General features: G+C 42.9%; 1 protein-coding gene across 1 annotated transcript in view; it reads right to left on the reverse strand.

The window, feature by feature from the left end:
* ghrhrb (growth hormone releasing hormone receptor b) overlaps positions 1–19334 on the reverse strand; it is a 46028-nt gene extending 26694 nt beyond the window's left edge. The window contains exons 1-2 of the mRNA XM_034179395.1: positions 19251–19334; positions 10131–10239 (exon numbers count right to left, since the gene is read on the reverse strand). Coding sequence (XP_034035286.1) covers positions 10131–10239; positions 19251–19319 — 178 coding nt within the window. The 5' untranslated portion in view covers positions 19320–19334. The remainder of the gene's footprint in view (positions 1–10130; positions 10240–19250) is intronic.
* Between the last annotated feature and the right edge of the window lie 594 nt (positions 19335–19928).

Here is a 19928-nt window from a genome sequence, read left to right on the forward strand (position 1 = left end):
TATTTGACTCTAAAAGACAAATGTAGAAACAAATAAAACACAGATATTTAATGTATCAATAAAGTACCAATCACATATATACAGTGGCCTCCAAAAGTATTGGAACACTTGGAATTTCACACATTTTAATTTGTTTATTCCATTTTAAATACAAAAAATAAAATAAAAATTTCAAAAATTATCTTCCTTAAACTTAAACTGAACTGGTCATGGTGTCAAGAACAGCAGCCTTTTCCAAGTGCTTTGGGGCAGCTGCTGAGTATATGTTCCAGAGTTCTTCTTCCTTAGCACAGGGTTCATGCTGGTGTCTCTGTCTTGCACCAACAGAAGACGTTAGATGAGCTTGGCAGCATGTCATATACCGACTGGATGAGAAACATGATGTGGTAAGGTTCAGCCTTCCACAACTCAACCCAAGAGATCTTTCTGTCCATGGCTTGTTCCCATCTAGTCCTGTTGCCTCAGTCCCACCATCTGGCTTGAACGCTCCTCCTTTACTCCAGTTCTCACCTCCTTTTGGACCAGGTTGCACCTTTTGTTTGCCTTTAAGGTAGCTGTAGTTGGCTGTTGGAATGCCCCTCCAACTGCCACCAGTGCTTTATAATAATAATAATAATAATATTGATGATGATGAACTTTTTTTAACCAGATAAAATCCCATTGACATCGAAACCTTTTTTACAAGGGTGACCTGGCCAAGAAAGGCAGCAGCACGTATCATAACAGACAGGTTAACATCGTCAAGAGAATGTTAATAACAAATAAAATACAATCATCTTGGTCATTGTGAGTTGTAACGATGTGTGGGGGAACAAAACAGATTAGAATTTAAAGACACATTTTATGGCGAAGCCTCGACTCCGCCTGGTCCACTGCATCCTGTGCCCTCCACTGTTTTCTAGTCCTCATCTCAATGCCAGCAAACTTTTGGATCACTGGATTCCTTGTACTGGAGCACCTCCATTGTTCTGTGAATCTTGAACTCTTCACAGAGGTTGCTAATGGGGTCCATCAGCCTTTTCATATTGCCGTAGAGGGCAATGCCGCTCAGATGTTTGGGAAATCCCAACCAACTACTGACCCTCCTCTTGAACCCTTCCACGATGGAGATTGGAAATTCATATACCAGCAATGGCCACAATATCCTAGGAAGGATTCCATGTTGGTATACCCAGGCTTTCAATTTCCCTGGTAGTCCTGATTTGTCAGCAGCTACTAGCCATCCCATCAGTTCTTGGTTTGCCACTCTGATGGTAGCTGCATCCTTAAGTGTGCAGTCAAAAATCTTTCCAGGTTTCTCTGTGACTGAAGGGATTTGGGTTCCTCCTAGAAAGAAGTGGAACCGGTCTGTCACATAGCCACTTCTCAGATATCTATAGATAGATAGATAGAGTGTAACATGTTCTTCACGCTGGATGCATCTATTGACTTCTGGTAAATTCCCTTAGACCCAGGCAGCCAACTACTGACTACATTCATCACGCCGATGGACAGGTTTTATTTCTCCTGCCTGCCTTATGGAATCTCATTAGCACCAGAGATCTTCCAGTGGCTGATGCCAGATCTGCTCAAGGACCATGACGTGCAGAAAGAGTTACTATTGGTGGCTGCAAATTTACAAGTGCTGCTACAATGACAGATATGTGGTCTATCAGGTGCTACATGTCGATAATTAGATTCAGCAGGGTTTTATGGCTTAATTACTAGATCACACCGGAGGATCACAACATCTACAACACATTCGAGTAGGCCAACATCTCACTTGGGATGCTTTGTTTGTCCCCAAATGGTCCCAGTGTGCACCGCACCAACATCAGAAGAAAGTTTTCCACGGATGGAACCTCTGAGTTTTCCGGGAACGTTTGATTTGGAGATGTGTGGAGACCTCCTCCCTGCCCACGCTGAATGTCCTCCTGAATGACAGAATCCCTGCAGCCCCCATCACTCCCAAACAGTGAGGATTGTGATGAGGAGGAAGAGCAGTAACGAGGAGCCCGTCTGCCTCCGCCGCCACCACGCCGGATACATCAAAGAGCGGCAGCCCCGTATCACTCTCATTCATAATAAAACACAGCTGTTGGCCAACACTGCCACTCCTCCTGCCAGGGCTGTGAAGTGGACAAAAAAAGAACTCACTTGATCAACGTGACACTCACATGTCGTTTTATTTTTAGTAACTTTTTAGAACTTTGTAGTTTATTTTTCTGCATCATCTGCATGCAGAACCACATATTTTTCCTGTGATGTATTTTTCTTCTCCCTTGTCAGTATGTTGGCATTTGTTGGGGCGGGCTGCAGATCCAGTGGTAGAAGTCTGTCAAATCTTAACAGGGACTTGACTTGACAACAGCTCCACAGACACCCAGCTCCACCACAGACATCAAATATTTCTGTAAGGTTTTTTTTAAGGACTCAAAACTTATTTTATATCCACGTTTATACTCAAAGGTTATTCTTTGAGCCCTGTGATAGGCCGGCAACATGTCCAAGGTGACCCTGCTTCTTGCCCAATGATGGCTGAGATGGACTTCAGCACCTGTGTGACCCTTAACAGAACTAAGCAGGTTCAGAAAATGGATGGATGGATGGATGGATTATTCTTTGAACATACTTAATTAAATCATGGAAAACTCAGCCACAGCGGGTGTACACCCAATGCAATCAGGGCACCATCCCAAAACCCTTTAATTGAGGAGAGTAGAAGCAGGAAGTCTTTACACTGTAAATGTTGCCAAATTTCAGCCACACTTGGTGCACAAGCCGACGCATTCAGATGCTGAAATGTATTTCCATGGATTATGATTTCTGCAGATGTGGGATCCAGGGTATATAGGGAGAAGGATGCAGCCACGGCCCTGTGACACACTGGAGTAAGCGACTGAAGATGAGTGTGTGTGTGAGGATGCAAGAGCAGTCAAGAGCAGGGCACCGCCATCAAAATGAGGGTTTTAGCAAAGCAGATATGAACAGGCACTGTTTGATATATATAATAAAAATGAATAGAATAAAATAGTTTTGTAACTGTTTGGTGTGATAATTATTTATTTATTTATTATTTATTTATATATTTAGATCTCAAACAATGCCTGCAAAATTTGGTGCATCTACCATAAAATGCACAATCGTTTCACATATCTGCACCAGTTTTCACAGATTTTGAGGGAGCCCTTACCAAAAAGTAGTACATGCAAGTATGTTTCAAGTATACTTCCAGTTTACTTTTTATATACTTATCAGTACTATTTTTTGGTAAGGGAGAACATGCACGTGGTTGGTGTGACAGGACACAGTGAGATCAAAACAGACGATCTGCTGGGACGCCCTCTAATGACAGCAGAAGGAAAGAAGAACAAATTATACTGTATTTGTTGTTGTTCTAATGTCTGATTCTGTTTTTTTTTTCTCTCTGTTTGAGGTGCAGCTCCATCCAGAGATGGTGTGGTGTCTGTTTTCTGAAACCCTCCTATCCTGTGCACCGGTAACATTTCCAGTATATTTGTTTTGTGAATTGTTTTGTCTATTGTGTTGGTAGCACGGCCCAATCAGATGGTCGCCCCTTTGAGTCTGGTTTGCTTGAGGTTTCTTCCTCAAATCATCAGAGGGAGTTTTTTCTTACCACTGCCGCCTGTGTTCTTGCTCTGGGGGGTTGGTAAGGTTAGACCTTACTTGTGTGAAGCGCCTTGAGGCAACTTTGTTGTGATTTGGCGCTATATAAATGAAATAAATTGAAAATTGAAAAAACAGAAAATCATTGAGCTATTGTGTTGGGCCAACTTTGTTTAATCAGGTTCAGTCAACTTCATTTACTAGTGTCATTTTACTACTGGAAAACTAACTGGAGCAATGTTATTAAATCTAGCTTGATCCAATCACAATTGCCAAATCAGTCTGAATAAATGATGCCGACTCAAACCAAAGACATGAAGTCGAATGCAAACCCTGCAAATAAGTGAAATCAACCCTAATAAGTAAAGCTGGTTCACTTTTAGCAGCATTGGCACGAAGACATTGTCAGCTGTCTGTCCTGCTTCTGGCTGCTGCTGGTTTGTAGATATTCTGTTGCCTTCTCTGGCATTTTTTTCTCGGCCCTGCTCCCAGCAGATGTTTGCTACCTGCCCCAAGGAGATCAACGCTGGATATGGCATGATAACAGGCAGAGAAGGCACAGTGATGTTGCAGTCAAACCCTTGAAAGACAGTTGCCATTGAGAACTCTGGTTACTGCTTTTTTTTTTTTTCAGGGGGGGGGGATTACTTTCTTGTTGTCATTGGACTGATGATTACCCTGTGTCCAACCCAAGCCTGTGTTTAGACATTCCTCCTGGCTGCCATGTCATTGCATAAATTATCATCATTTAGAACAGGAAGGCAGAGGTCAGGAATGAGAGGATCAGTAGTAGCCAGTAAACCAGTATTGATCTGCATGTCTGGTATTTATATTGTGTATTTATATTGCAAACTGTTTTTCTTTTTTACTTTCACTTTTGATACTCTGTGTGCTTCTTACCGTGTGTGCTGCTATGCAATGCTGCTGGAAGCTCAATTTCCCTAAGGGATTCTTCCCAAGAGATCAGTAAAGTTCTATCTAATCTAATGTAATCTAATAAAGCCTGTTCTAAAGTCCTTCACTGTCGTCCTCTGCACTGGGGTCATTGCATGGATCCACTACACTTCGCTGTGTTCTTTTAAGGCCGGCAAACCAGAAAGATTTAACTGCCAAAATCCATCATCAGACATTTTCTTCAGCTTTGATGTTTGAAGTTAAGGAAACTCAATCTCAATCTCAATCTCAATTTATTTATAAAGCACTTTAAAATGCACCAACAACCAAAGTGCTGTACACAACAAAAACAGGCAAGTTAAAATAATTTAATAAATAAAAAGTTACAGTTAAAAGCAAAAAAACAGTGTCAAGCTGTGTTAAAAGCCAAAGAGAAAAAAATGTGCTTTAAGAGGCGATTTAAAAGCAGAGAGAGAATCAGCCTGCCTAATGTGCAGAAACTGATCACAATCCCCCCCCCCCCCCCCCCCCCACACACACACACACACACAACTCAGATAAATGGTTTTATGTCATTGTTTTAAGACCCTTTTCATAACTAACTCATAAACACTCTCTGGATTCAGTCTTGCCGTCTGGTTTTCCTGTTTCACGAATGAAATAAGACATAGTTGCATCTCTAGTCACGGCTTCATTGTTTGATATCTTTGCCTTGGAGACGTGTTCTTGCTCTCTCTCTCATTAGTTAATTTACTGTCTGTTACTTTGTTCTTGGCTGCCTTTGTAGCTGATCCTGACACCTGGACTACTGAGTCGCCTCCGACTTGTTTTGGCGCTGCGGGATTTACAGCTCCACTTAAAAGAATTTATGTAAATGACCTGACAGTCCTGCCTCTGTGACTCCGTGGGGACCACAGGAGGGTTTGCAGGAAAGATGAGCGCAAATGAAAGATCGATAGACTCAGACAAGGAGTGAGGGAACGTCAGCTACAGTTCCAAGGAAAACCTGTGCCATCTCAGCCTGTCGTGTCCACCCCCAATACTGATACAGACCGGGGTTCAAGTCCAGGTCTGTCCTTCACTGTACCTGTCTGTGTCCTTGGACAAAACACTCAGTCCACCCAGCTGTAAAATGGACCTGGCCTTTAGATGGGGACTAGTCCCTCATCCACTTCTTGCTCACGTGTCCCAGGACGGCAGCCTGATGAGCCTCAGGACCTGTACAGGACTTAACATCAACAACACTTCATATTGTACATATGAACTTCAAGCTATTCTTCCATGAATGTGTTTTAGTATGTTAAATAAATACCAAGATATTCATGAGAAACATTTGATCTTGATTTCAAATCTGGCACCGATGACAGCCCTAAGTACTATGGATACCAAGTTTGTTCAAGATTGACAAAGACATGATGATGCTTCAAAATAACCCCCAGTTTGCTATTCAGGATTAAACGGGAAAGAGCGGCGTTCTGCGGTAGTTTAATCTTCTTTCTCTTTTTTTTCTCTTTTTTTTTTTTTTTTACTTTTTCATCTTTATTTCACTCAGAATAAATTCCATGTTGCAATTCCAGATTTACTGTCAAACAGTTTGTTTTAAAACCTGTTAATTTATGACCAAATGTTTTCTTAAACTGTGAACAGTTTTGTTCCAGCATCTTGTAAATGATCAACTTACTACGGACTGCTTTTATACAGCCCTTTTCCATCTGTATCAGAAGCTCAAAGTGCTTTACAATGATGCCTCACATTCACCCATTCACACTCACACACCGATGTCAAGGTGCTGCCATGCAGGGCGCTCATACACATCAAGAGCAACTCTGGGATTAAGGACCTTGCTCAAGGGCCTTTAGCAATTTTCCAGTCTGGCTGGGTTTTGAACCGAGGATCTTCTGGTCTGAAGCCCAACGCTTAACCACTAGACCATCACCTTCTTATTCCTAAAATAAGAAGATGCAGAAACTTTATTGTTTATAGTGAAAACACTCAATAATTTAGGTTACACAAACTAACCCGCCGAAGCATTTTATAGAGTGTATGTAATCACCCCATCAGTCATCTTTGAAGAACCTGCCTTATGATGTCACAAAGCTCATTAGGCTCATCTGTTGTGTTTGCATGTTTTGAAGATGCTGGATGATTTGGGCCACATAAAGTCTGGCTCCGCCCCTGCACATGCAGTAAGATATCCAGCCTGGATAAACGAAATCATTCAGTTTTCATGACATCTACCATAATCTCAAATCTCTTCATCTTATGACGTGAATGAAATAAAAACATAAAATGCACAATAGCAGTTTGCAGATGTTGACACGCCCTTTAAGAGACAATGATGAAGTCATCATGTTTACAGCCGTCAGACCCGTCAGGTGACGAGCTGAAAAACATGCAGGTGGGTCCAGGAAAATCCCCGCAGGCAGCTGGGAGTTCTGTCAAAACCATCAGCCTTTGACCCGGACGTGACCTTTAACAAACACAAACATGAGCGTCACCTCAGCGAGGACACATGATCTGGTTTGTGAGGACGGGCAGTTAGATTTGACTGAATGTAGCAATTGTTTTCTTTATTCCAGCATCACCAGCGAGACAATTTCTCTGTTTTATTTCTCCTTCACTTGTCAGCGGTTTGATGAAGGGTGAGACGGGTCCTGGTGCTGCTGTGGCGGTGCTGTGTTGTCCCGCTGTACGCACAGCACCACAATATTTCTCTTTTTAATATGTGACGATGAAGCTGCACAGAAAATAAACAAGACAGACGGCCGACAATCAAACGGTTATGAGTTTAGGACTGGAAAACAGGGCCGCAGCGTCCCAGGGTGAGTGGGAGTGGGAGGAGTCGAGCTACCAAAGGGTTCGATTCCTAGTCACACCTAGACAAGAAGCATCCTCTGTATCGTCTCAGCCCAACCCAGGCACTGTTGTCCCTGAATGGACTGGCATCCCATGCAGGGGGAGGCATAGACCCTGATCCACTTCACACTACAGAACCTGAAGATAATCTCCTGCACCAGCGGGCCTCAGGACTGAGGTCTCACTCAAAGACACGTGGGCAGTCAGCTGTTTGCAGATGTTTCTACTCCCTAAATTCTCGCATCACCTTCAGAGTCCTTCAGAGGACTTGCACCCGACGTGCAAGTCCTCTGAACATTTCTGATGATCTCAGATGCTGTAACTCCAACTCACTGCACTGAAAAAAGAGAATTATTGGACTAACTTAAAAAGCTGCTTCAACTGGTGACAAAGTTTATTAAAGAGCACTCAAGAGAGACCAAACAAAAATCCTTTGATGCTGATGACTGATCTTTGATCCTTAATTTTGACTTTTGTTGCAAATGTCTCATTATGTCATGACATTTGATCCAGATTCCAATTCTTTGATCCTGAGCCTGCCCTTTGAACACGAAGACTGCTCTGTGATCCTGGCTGCTGAACTTTGATCCTTATCTACTAGTGAACTTTGATCTTGATCCATTGTTCATATTTTGATAATGTTTTAAATGTTTTGATGAACACTGACCCTGATCACAAATGTTTGAGTATGTTCTTGGCTTTTGACTCTGATCTCAAATCTTTGATCCTGAGCCTGAACTTTGAGCCTGAAACGTGATCCGTGATTCTGATCACTGAACTTTTATTCTTGCTGAGCACTGAGCCATGGACCTGATGCTGACCTCTGGTTGATCCTGAGCCCAAACAGTGATCTTCAATCATGATCAGTAATCTTTGATCCTGACTGCCAAACTTTAACCCTGATCACTAATGTTTGAGTATGCTCCTCACTCTTGTTCCTGACATTCAACCTGAAGACCCAAATATGAACCTGATGACTGAACTTTGATCCTTCATACTGATCCCTTTGATCCACGCCTCAATCCAGACACACACCAAAAATGAACACATAACCTCCTGAGCAGAGTTAGCTCAGTGCACACAGTGTTGAGTGCGCTTTTCTTTTTTATTTCAGCTTCATGCAGGAAAGGAAACTGACTATGACTGTTAGCTGTTTTTTTTTAATATTGACTGATGATGATTAATGTCTGATGAAGTCAGAGCAGCTCTTCAGAGTGAAGCTGGACTAGATTGATTTAGACAGTTTCCTTCTCAGATCACTGACATCAGATCCGTTCACTGCACTTTTTCTAGTAGGGCGATGGAAATTTCCAGTCTGTGAGTTCTTTGGAACGTCATGCTCAATGTGTTGTTCAGCAAAGGATGAAAGGTCACCGTCAGAGGTTTTCTCAGTGCCATCATTAAGGACAGTGGTTCATTCCCAGAACATTTGGTGGACATGTTACTAAAGGAACCAACAACGCAACAATAAAAACATTAGCAACGATTTCCGAGGTTGAGGGGTTTCGTTCCAGTCGCTGGATGTTGATGATTGGCGTGCACAGGCGCCAAACTCTCTCTGCAGGAGCTTTGTGCAGGTGAGCAGCTCTCACTGGCTGGTTGTGATTGGAGGTCCACAGACCCACTAGCACCAGCTGGGACTTAGTTTCCTTCTGGACCTGCTCAAATTCTGAAAAGTCATCTGGATAACTGAGCCTGTCGTTGAAGCTTCAAAGCTGCGATGCTTCAAAAGCTAAATGTCACATCATCGCTCTGGATGGAAAATGATGCAATAAATTGTGAATGGAACCAGCTGATGGGAGCAGATGATGACCTCATGGAGGGCGTGGCTCTCAGGAAAACCTCCTGAGAGATGGAGACCCGCCTGGAATGAACCCAAGACATCAGTACTTCAAAACGATTCAGGGTTCTGTAGTCCACCTGCTGTAAGGTGACACGTCAGCCTGGAAATGAAGCACGGAGAAGAGCCGGATGTTCCGGATGAAATAACCAAACCTATTCTGGTCCATGTGGATTCTTCATGAGCTCAGAAGATCAAATGTGGACCAGTCCATGTCAGCAAACCAGAACCTTTAAACCACACACACACACACCTGCTGAGCGGATTTGTTCTGTGTTGGTCAACAGATGGTTATCTGACGGCAGGAAGCCGCTGTGATCGTGATTCTTTTGATTACAGCTGCAATCAAGAGCTACAGGAAGATTAACAGCATTGCGTGTGAGGTCAGCAATCAGAAAAATATCACTTAAACTGTGAAGATGAGAAACAAGACTTTTCTCTGCAATCTTAGACATGAGCAGCAGATGGCGCTGTGGCAGTCCACACAGAGGGAAAACTGTAGCCTGCGATGGACTCTCTCACCAGGTTCGTGGGGATAAGTGCCAAACCCAATGCAGGCCTGACTCTCTCTCTCTCTCTACCCCCCTATGTCCCGCAAAGAAACAAGACCTTTCCAACCAAATTTTAGACAAAATTCAAAAATAGAATTTTCCCATCTTCATTTCAAAGAGGAAACAAGACTTGTCCGCCAATATTACATACTAAAAAATTGATTTCTCTCCCCCCCCGCCAATATTACAGTCTGGAAAAGATCATGTGAAGATTTCCATCACAAATTAAAAAAAAAATAAAATAAAATAAAGAAAATCATTTTATTGCTGTTTCTCTTTGTCTTCTTAGTCAAAGTAAGTAAAATAAGGGAAACACCCAGGTGACACCATATTAGCCATCTGCTAATGTGGGGAGAGTCTTTGGTTGTTCCGCTCTCGCTGACCTGTGCTGTTGCCACGGTTGGCGGTCTCCTCTTTGATGATGTCACTGCAGTCTTCTTGGGCCTTCTTGTGCTCCAGCACCACGGCACATTCAGAGTGGATGGCCTCCGTCTGAGTGGAAACAAGGTGGGAAGCACATGAAAACACCACAGCAGTCACACGTGAACAAAATTAAATATTTACATTGCTGTGAAAAACTTTATGACTTTTTTTTTTTTAAAGAATTCAGGCTTTTCTTTATTAAATTTTCTAAAATTGCATCCTCTCTCTTTAAAACATGTTTCTTGTCTGTTGCTTTGAATGGAAATGAGCTGGTGTTAGCCACGCCCTCTTCTCTAATAAGGCGAGTGGGCGTGTCTCTCCGAACAAGCAGGATTTTAAAAAAAAAAACTGAAACTGAGCCTCAAATACCTCAAAAGCTGTTCTGAATATTTGCCTTTCACAATAAATCCAAACTTTAATGTAACACGGCTCATAATGTTTGAAGATAAAAGTGTGAGATAAATTAATTTATTTAGAATTTAGAATTTATTATTATTATTATTATCATTGTACATGACACCAGAAAAAAAAACACTGTGCATGAGGATCACTTTGAAAGAATACATGTGGATTACATGTATGTATGTACATACATTTGGATTACTTGTAATCTGATTACTTTTGGATTACATTTCAAAGTAATCCTACCCAACCATGTGCATGACAATGAAATAGACAGAGACTTTACTTGCCATTTGTACTCGCATGCAAGGTTTGGCTACATTGGAATTCTTGTGCAGTGCTCATGAGTAGATAAATATAAAGAAATAAAAGTCTAAAAAGGATACCTGTGCACTTAAAATAAAATAAATATATATTACAAAGTATCAGGTTAATGAGGATATAGTGAACAGCAGTTATTGCACACTTTGTATTCCAAACATAGTGGATTTTGCAAAGATAATAAAGAGTATATTGCACACGTGGCTCAAACAGATATTACACCAGTGACTGTTATTTTAAAAGGAATAAAATAACACATTGCACATTGAGTGATAAATGTTGCCCCATGGGTTTTAGTTGTTAACGGTCCGTTACTCTGAGTTCAGGGAGGCCGTCAGTCTGTCTGTGGGCAGATAAAACCCTTTTCTGTACCAGAGTCCTGTGTGTGATGCTGCTGTCTGCTCCACAGTTCCTCAGGCTGCGAGCTGTGTGTTTGGGCCTGAGGAGGAAGTGAGTGGGGTGGTGGGGGTCCCTGATAATGTGCTCTGCCCTCTTTTTGCATCGCTGACTGTAAATTGAGTCCATTGGTAGAAGTTCGGTCCTGATCATGTTCTCAGCTGTTTTTGCATCTCTCTGCAGAGCCTTCCTCTCTGCCTGAGTGGTGTTGTCGTACCACACTGAGATGTCCGTGGTGAGGAGACTGTGTGTGTGTGTGTGGGGGGGGGGGGGGGGGGGGGGGGGGCAGCTCAGTCCAACCTTCCTGAGCCATCTGATGAAGTGCAGCCGCTTCTGGCTGCAGTGTTTGCAGACCAGCTCAGATCAGATGACACACGAAGGTTGAGGAACTTGTGGGTGTCCAACTCTCACCACATCAGTGCCCCCTGGAGGTGAGGGGGTGCAGAGGGGCTTTTCTCCGGTGTCTTTCCTACATTGAGGATGAGGTCGTTTTCCTCTCTGTGGGCACATGTGCTGTGCTCCACCAGCCTGTACCCAGTCTCGTCCCCATCCTTGATGAGGCCCAGGACGGTCGTGTCGTCAGCGTATTTGATGATGTCTGTGTCGTTGGATACACAGTCGTGGGTGTACAGGGTGAAGAGTTTGGGGCTGAGTGATGTAACGTGAATGTAATGTAAAATATCAGCAGCCAGAAGGAGAGTTTACTGTGAAAAGGTGGAATATTTCAGTCTATCTCTAAACTGGGTGGCCATTTATCTCATGACCTTTGATGGTTTATAAATATGACGCTCATATCTACCCTTTAAAAAAAACATCTTTAAACTTCCACCACATTCCATCCTATTGATATGAGATTCTTTTTGCAGTTAGGTGAGATGCAGGAGATTGATTTGTTTTTAATCAGACTGATCAGGTTAAAGGCTGAACAGCACTTTGTAACCTTACTCTGAAATGACGACAGTCCGTGTGGCTGCACAGTTGTTTTTTTTTTTTTTTTAACTGGATCAATATCACAGGACAACAGCTGCCTCGGGAACAACTCATCACAACCACATCATTTGTGTTTAAACAGTCGCACATGTCGTGAGACTGGGTTGGTTTAAATGTTCATGGTGAGAGAGAGCGGCCGAATGACACATTACGCCTCTTTAATTTCATTTGACACCACGTGTTATTTCTAATTGTTCAATCAATCAACATTTATTTAACCAGACAGTGTCCAAAGTGCTTTTCAGTAAAATCACAGATTCACAAGAATAAAGCACACACAGAGTTAAAACATAAAAACAAAACACATCACAGCGCCACCAGGTGTTAAAAGTCAGTTTAAATAAATAAGTCTTTACCATAGATTTAAAAAGTGCTTGGTCAGCAATAACACATAAATCAGGCGGTAACTCGTTCTACAATCTGGGTTCAGATCGCACAAAAACACGATCGCTCCAGAGTTTATATTCTGACGACTAAAGCCCTGGTCACACGGCACTAACAAAGGACACAGAAACTAAAACAAAACAAGAAATCTGGACTTTCGTTGACTTTCGGAGATATTCATTCATTCATTCATTCATTCATTCATTCATCTTCTACCGCTTAGTCCAATTAAGGGTCGCGGGGGGCTAGAGCCTATCCCAGCAGTCATAGAGCACGAGGTGGGGTACACCCAGGACAGGACGCCAGTCTGTCACAGGGCCATAAACAGACAAACAAACACAGACACACCCACACACACCTACGGACAATTTTAAAGATTCCAACCCACCTAACCCGCATGTCTTTGGATGTGGGAGGAAACCGGAGCACCCGGAAGAAACCCACACAAACAAGGGGAGAACATGTAAACTCCACACAAAAAGGCCACGGGAATTGAACCCACAACCTTCTCACTGTGAGGCAACAGTGCTAACCACTAAGCCACCGTGCTGCCCATTTTCAGAGATTTTGTTTTTTCAAACTGTTAAAAAAAAGGAATCCTGACGACAACCTCACTTCGTACGTTTTCCATTTTGCTTTCTGTCTTGACAGTTCCTCATCATTTGCATAGTTCCCATACTGTCAACGTTCCATTTGATTGTCATCCAACTTCATCCAACCTCCCAAGTCCAACATCTTGCATGAACGTTGATGATATCTGAACAGATCAATAACTAAAGATCCGACGAGCTGAATGTGACTTGTCCATGTGTGGGACAAAAAGCAATGTTTTCATACAGAAGCAATAGTATAACAGTTCCAGAGGAGCCCAAAGAGTCTGTGAAGAGACAAAGTACCAAAGACATCCAAGTAGAGTCCAAGTCTCACACCTGTACAGTCAGACAGGAAGCACCAGGACCCAAAAGACTTTGTTCTGCAAAGGTATCGGCATCACGGTTTAAAAGTGAAACCACTCTCGAAACCACTCTGGGTGAGGATCCAAGTGCAGGTGAGGATCCAGGTCTGGGTGAGGATCCAAGTGCGGGTGAGGATCCAGGTCTGGGTGAGGATCAGACAGGGTGTTAATGAGGCTCTTGTGTGATAAGAAATGTTGGTAAAAGCTGAAATGTTTGACTAAACAGAGCTTAAAGTTAACACAAAGGAAGAAAAAAATCACCCTGAATTTAGGAACGTCGGTGTGAGTGTGAAATCGATGCTTCCACATCCAACTGGAGGTAATTACGGTGCTGCAGCAGATCAATATGTGACGTGAGAGCAGCGTCCTGCCGTCATCAATACAGCAGAAATCAGATCGGCTCAGGATCGTTAACAGGACTCAGAGAACAAAAACAAAGCTCCCCCTACGACCGGAGGCCTCAGCGCCGAGGGTTTGATGCTCCCCGAGGGAACGCCGCCAAAATATGTCAACAATCAGCATCGTGTTTTTTCTGAAAAACACAAAACTAGTGATTCCAGAACGGATTTCACCGTGACGACATGAACACACACACATCCAGTTTGAACCGTTTAGTCCTGAACACTTCACTGCAAGAAGGTCTGAGGTTCCAAACCCAGCCATCTGCCAGAGCCTTAAGATATCTAGAGCTGTATCAGAAAGGGCATCCGGTGTAAAATTTGTGCCAAATCAAAATGTGGCCCATCAAAAACAGGAACAGCCAAAAGAATAAACATGACTGAACACTTCACTATTAACTAGAAGGCGCTCAGGGAGTGCAGACCCCCACCACCCGTCATGAAAATGGGGCGCTTTCATGACACGTTTTTTATTTTATTTTACTATTTATAATCCTCTCCCTTCTCCTAACTCTAACCATAACCCCCCAGACTCAGCCGTCACGCGTCATGCATTTCGTGCCCCCGTCACAAAAAGCGCTCCATTTTTGTGAGGATATCACAAGCCCTTAGATTAACTGAGTTTTTGTAATGCCATCACGAACTGCAGTAAGACTGGGTTGATATGTTCCAGAAAATATGATCAGGATTGACATTAAAATAAAATCCCTCATTTTCTCAGAGGCTGCCCCCTGGTGGTCTCCCTAGGGAGGTCTTCCAGGCTTGTCCAATTGGGAGGAGGCCCCAGGGCAGAGACAGGACACTCTGGAGGCATTATGTTTCCCAGTTGGCTTGGGAATGTCCCAGGATCCCACGGGAAGAGATAGCGGGAGATGATAGGAAAGTGAGGGATGAGCTGCTTGGCCTTGTGCCATGAATTAATTAATTTTCTCAAACAATGTTCCTCTGTTCATCAAATTTCATCAACATGCTCGCACAACTTTTTGAGTTACTTGTTGATATGTGCCAAACATTGTTTTGGATCTCAGTTCCAGAATATAATCCGGATCACCTCCAAAACAAAATCACAGTTCTCGGAACGTTATTTATCTGCTCAACAAAATTCTTTGAAATCTGTCTATTGGTTTCTGAGCTATCCTGCTCAGAAACCGACAAACTGGCACACACACACCGGTGAAAACGATACCTCCTCAGCAGAGGTAATAATGCAGGGAGGCGCTATAGAGTGACGCACAATTTGTTCTTCCTTTTTTCTGTGTGGTTAATATTACATGTTCATACTGCCACCAGCCAACCAGCAGAGGGCAGTAAGCATTCAGTTGGACAGATCTAGATGACGTCATAAAGTGCGTTTAAAAGAGATCAAAGGAAAACCTGGTTCTCAGTATAAAGAAAATGCTCATTTGTTTCTTAATAAATGAAATCAACACTTTAGTGATAGAAGGAACATCTTCCATCAAAATCCATATGAAAAATTGTTTAATCCACCTCACCCCAACCTCACCCTAACCTTCCCCAACCTCACCCTAACCTCATACCCACCACCCCCTAACCTCACCCACCTCACCCTAACCTCAACCCACCTCATCCTAACTTCACCCTAACCTCACCCACCTCACCCTAACCTCAACCCACCTCATCGTAACTTCACCCTAACCTCACCCACCTCACCCTAACCTCAACCCACCTCATCGTAACTTCACCCTAACCTCACCCACCTCACCCTAACCTCACCCACCTCACTCTAATCTTACCCTACCTCACCATAACCTCTCCCACCTCACTCTAACCTCACCCACCTCATCCTAACTTCACCCTAACCTTCCCCCACCTCACCCTAACCTCATACCCACCACCCCCTAACCTCACCCACTTCACCCTAATCTTACCCTACCTCACCATAACCTCACCCACCTCATCCTAACTTCACCCACCTCATCCTAATCTTACTCTACCTCACTCTAACCTCATCCACCTCACCCTAACCTCCCCCTAACCTCACCCTAGCCTCACCCTAACCTCTCACTAACCTCACCCACCTCACCCTAACATCCACCTAACTTCACCAACCTCCCCCTAACCTCCCACTAACCTGAAGCACCTCACCTTAATCTAACTCTAACCTTGCCCACCTCACCCTAACATCCACCTAACCTCATCAACCTCACCCTAACCTCACCCTAGCCTCACCCTAACCTCCCACTAACCTCACCCACCTCACCCTAAACTCACCCACCTCACCCTAACATCCACCTATCCTCTCCAACCTCCCCCTAACCTCCCACTAACCTGACCCACCTCACCTTAACCTCCCCTAACCTCCCCCACCTCACCCCAACCTCACCCCACCTCACCTTAATCTCACACCCACCTCATCCTTGCCTCACCCCCCCACCATAATCTCACCCTCCTCTGTGTGAGGAGGCACTGCTGGCAGCAATCACTTTGACCTTCTCAATGCAATCTGAGTTTAAGTGCTTTGCTCAAAAGCACACGGCCAATTAGTCAGGGATTGATCTAATGAGCATGTGGTTTATATTCAACCTGCTGCGTCACCTAAACCACAGTAACTCATTAACAGTGTTAAATGTACAAACAAGAAGAAAATGATTCTCACACGTCTCATCGTAAATTAAGGGGGAGACGGAGGGCCGTAATATTCTGCCTTAGTGGCCACATCAGGCCCCGTGGGTGCCACCTCTGATTTAGACTCAAAGCAAAAAGCCCTTGCGAGGTTATTTCCACTCTGAATGTCTTCATGATGACATAAAAATGTGGATGAATCAGAATGCAAAATGAAATTCTTCACTATGGATTGTCTTTGAATTTCAATCCCACTGATGAGCATCATTATATATATATATATAGTAAGACCCTTTGGCTGCTCCCTTGTTTGCACTCGGGGTCACCACAGCAAATCCAAGGTGGATCTGCATGTCTTACAGGTTTTTACGCCGGATGCCCTTCCTGACGCAACTCCACATTACATGGAGAAATGTGGCAGGGGTGGGATTTGAACTTGGAGCCTTCTGAACTGAGCCACCACCCCTGCATCATTATATATATATATATATATATATATATATATATATATATATATATATATATATATATATATATATATATATATAAAGGGAAACCCTGCCGGTCCCTGGCTGAGGTCTGCGTGTGGTTTTAGGGTCACACGTGCACACGGTCACTCACATGTTTCACTTCATGTATTTCACTTCATGTTTTTCACTTCCTTTAGGTTTTGTAACAAAGCAAACAAAGTGCGACTGACCTGATAAAGTTTGAAATACGACACAAACAGAACAGTCAATAAACGCCGTTACATCAGGCGAGCATGTGACGGCTCCACCCATCAGGTGAGATAAGTAACCACCAACACCTCTCACACATTAGTGAGATTACTCAGTGATCGGTGGAAATATTTTTTTAAATGAAGACGACATTAATCTCTAATTATGAACAGGATCTGGACGTGGTTCCAGGAGGTAGGACCTTTTATGTTCTGATGAGGACCTGATCTGCCAGACTGCCGGGTCTGTCTGAACACCAACCACAGCATCTGTAGTGGTCGCAAGTCTTTATGATGTCATAAAGCAACACTATTATAGATCTTTATGATGTCATGAAAGATGCAGGGAAGGGGATTTTCAAGCAGATCTGAGAACTGATATTTAATCAACTTGAACCACGAGCCAAAGAACCCTCATCTAACAGGTGGAGGTCTGCACTTTGCTGAGTGCTCCTCTAGTTTGGCCTCATACCACCGCTGGCTGAATCATTCACTGTACTGATCCTGATGAAATGAAAGAAGTTCTCTTAAATGTGGAGCTACGGTCTCATTTTTATTTTCTGATCGGAAGAGAACAGAGTGTTGATTTATTGCGAACTTTGAAAGATTTGCTGAGATAAACGACACCACAAACAGACAACAACATCAAAACATCATTAACTCAAACATAAAATGTACATTAACTTTGTGCAGCAGCAGGAACAAGCGCTCATATTAAACAGGTGTTTGTTTCTGTACGAGCATTAGAGTTGATTTCATTTTTGTTTTGTAAATTGAAAACTCTCTGAGGTCATTTTTCTGAATGCTGCACTTTGTTTTCTGTTACATTTTATTCTTGGTGTTTGCAGGCAGCAAACAGAAATGTGTCTCATGGGTTAGTTTGTTGTTCTGCTATTTATGCAATATTTAACATCAATAAACAATGTATGAGAAGCTTTATTAAAAAAATGGCTTGACTACAAGTAAACCTAAATGATTTTAATGTGTTTTTCAACATTTTTTAATGATTAGAGAAATAATCTGATCCAGACTCTACATTGCCATTGTTGTTATTTGTCAGTGCTGAAATCTTGTGTTGAGGAAATTTATTCTCAAATATTTTAGGTGATTTGGGGACAAAAAAGAGATTATTTTGAATTCATTAATTTTCTGACACTTATTTGGGTCCGGGTCAAGGTGGCAGTAGAGCAAAGCAGCTCATCCCACACTTTCCTACCATTTTAAAATAGAACTCTGATGGTTTTTGAGTTCATGTTTATTTGGATTATCAGAAATATATTCATTAAGAACTGGAATGTGACTCATTCGACTCAGAGTGCAAAGACCCAAAGCACCCAATCATGTTCAAATAAATAAATAAATAAAAGCTGTCATGTCCCTCCTGTCTCCTCACCTTTTTTAGAATTTAGAATCCTGCTCAAAAATCTACTGATTTCTATTTCAGAGTTTGGTTCATTAAAATCTGATGTACAAATAAAATGCAGACCACAGAGACGGGCTTGGTTCAGAGACACTAGACGGCTGTGCTCACGATCTGTCACTTTACTCTGTGTTGCATTCTTGTGGATTTACCACAAGAATGCAACACTTTTGTAGTTTCACATGCAGAAGTATAATCATTATTGGGGCTCCAAAAGACAGGCAGACCTTAAAGAGCTGGACCATGGACCTCATCCAGCCCCCATGCCACCGGTTAGTGCAACCTTAATTTTCTTTTTTCCCCTGAAGATTTAATTCTGTTTTGGCCCTAATGAAACCAGCAAAGATGCTCAGAATTTCAAATCTCGCTTTTTATATATTTTTTAACCAACAAGCCACTTTTTTTCATTCACAAAACAGCAACGTAAAGATACAATAAAAAAAAAACTTTATTGCTTATTAAAAATGTCTCGACGCTTTCATACTAAATAAAACAAATGTATGTAAGACTCACCGGTGGCCACAGCTGCAAACACAAGTGAACGAATAATGTCACCATCCATTGTGCGCGCGGCAGGTACATCCTGAGCACAAAACGCAGGCTTCACTTGGAAAAGTGTCTGCAACAAAAGTCGAAGTCAAATCTGCTGAAATCCTCTTCGTCTTTGCAGAAGTGGGAACAGTGCGTGAAATGAGAGGCTCTGGAGCAGCCTGCCGGTGTCAGTCTGAGCTGATGTGTCTCCGGTGTCCATGAAGGACGCATTACGCGCGGAACTGAGAGCAGACTGATCCAAAGATCCAAAGCAGCGCGTCGCCACGGGGGAGCCGTGCGCCTTTTACGCACACAGCCGGAACCGCCGTTATGTAACTCCTGCGTAAAAAAAAACACCACAGACACAGTCAGGGCTGCTCACCGAGTCCATCTCATGTGTCTGGGTTTGTTTTTCTGCCCATTCTGATGCGTTTGTTTGTTTTCCAGGTTATTCCAGTTTTTTTCCCCCTGAACTCAACAAAATCTGATCAGAACGGAAGATCCATTAAACTGTCATGTTGATTCATATCTGGACGTGGACTCTGGATTTTTTCTTCTTTTTGAAGTAATTTCGCAAAATTCACTGACCTTAAAACTATCTTGAATTAGACGGGTAACCCACCAGACACCAAAGCTTGGTAAGGTTATAGTTACTTACTT

This window comes from Thalassophryne amazonica, chromosome 10 (assembly GCF_902500255.1).
Source record: "Thalassophryne amazonica chromosome 10, fThaAma1.1, whole genome shotgun sequence".
Taxonomy (NCBI): Eukaryota; Metazoa; Chordata; class Actinopteri; order Batrachoidiformes; family Batrachoididae; genus Thalassophryne; species Thalassophryne amazonica.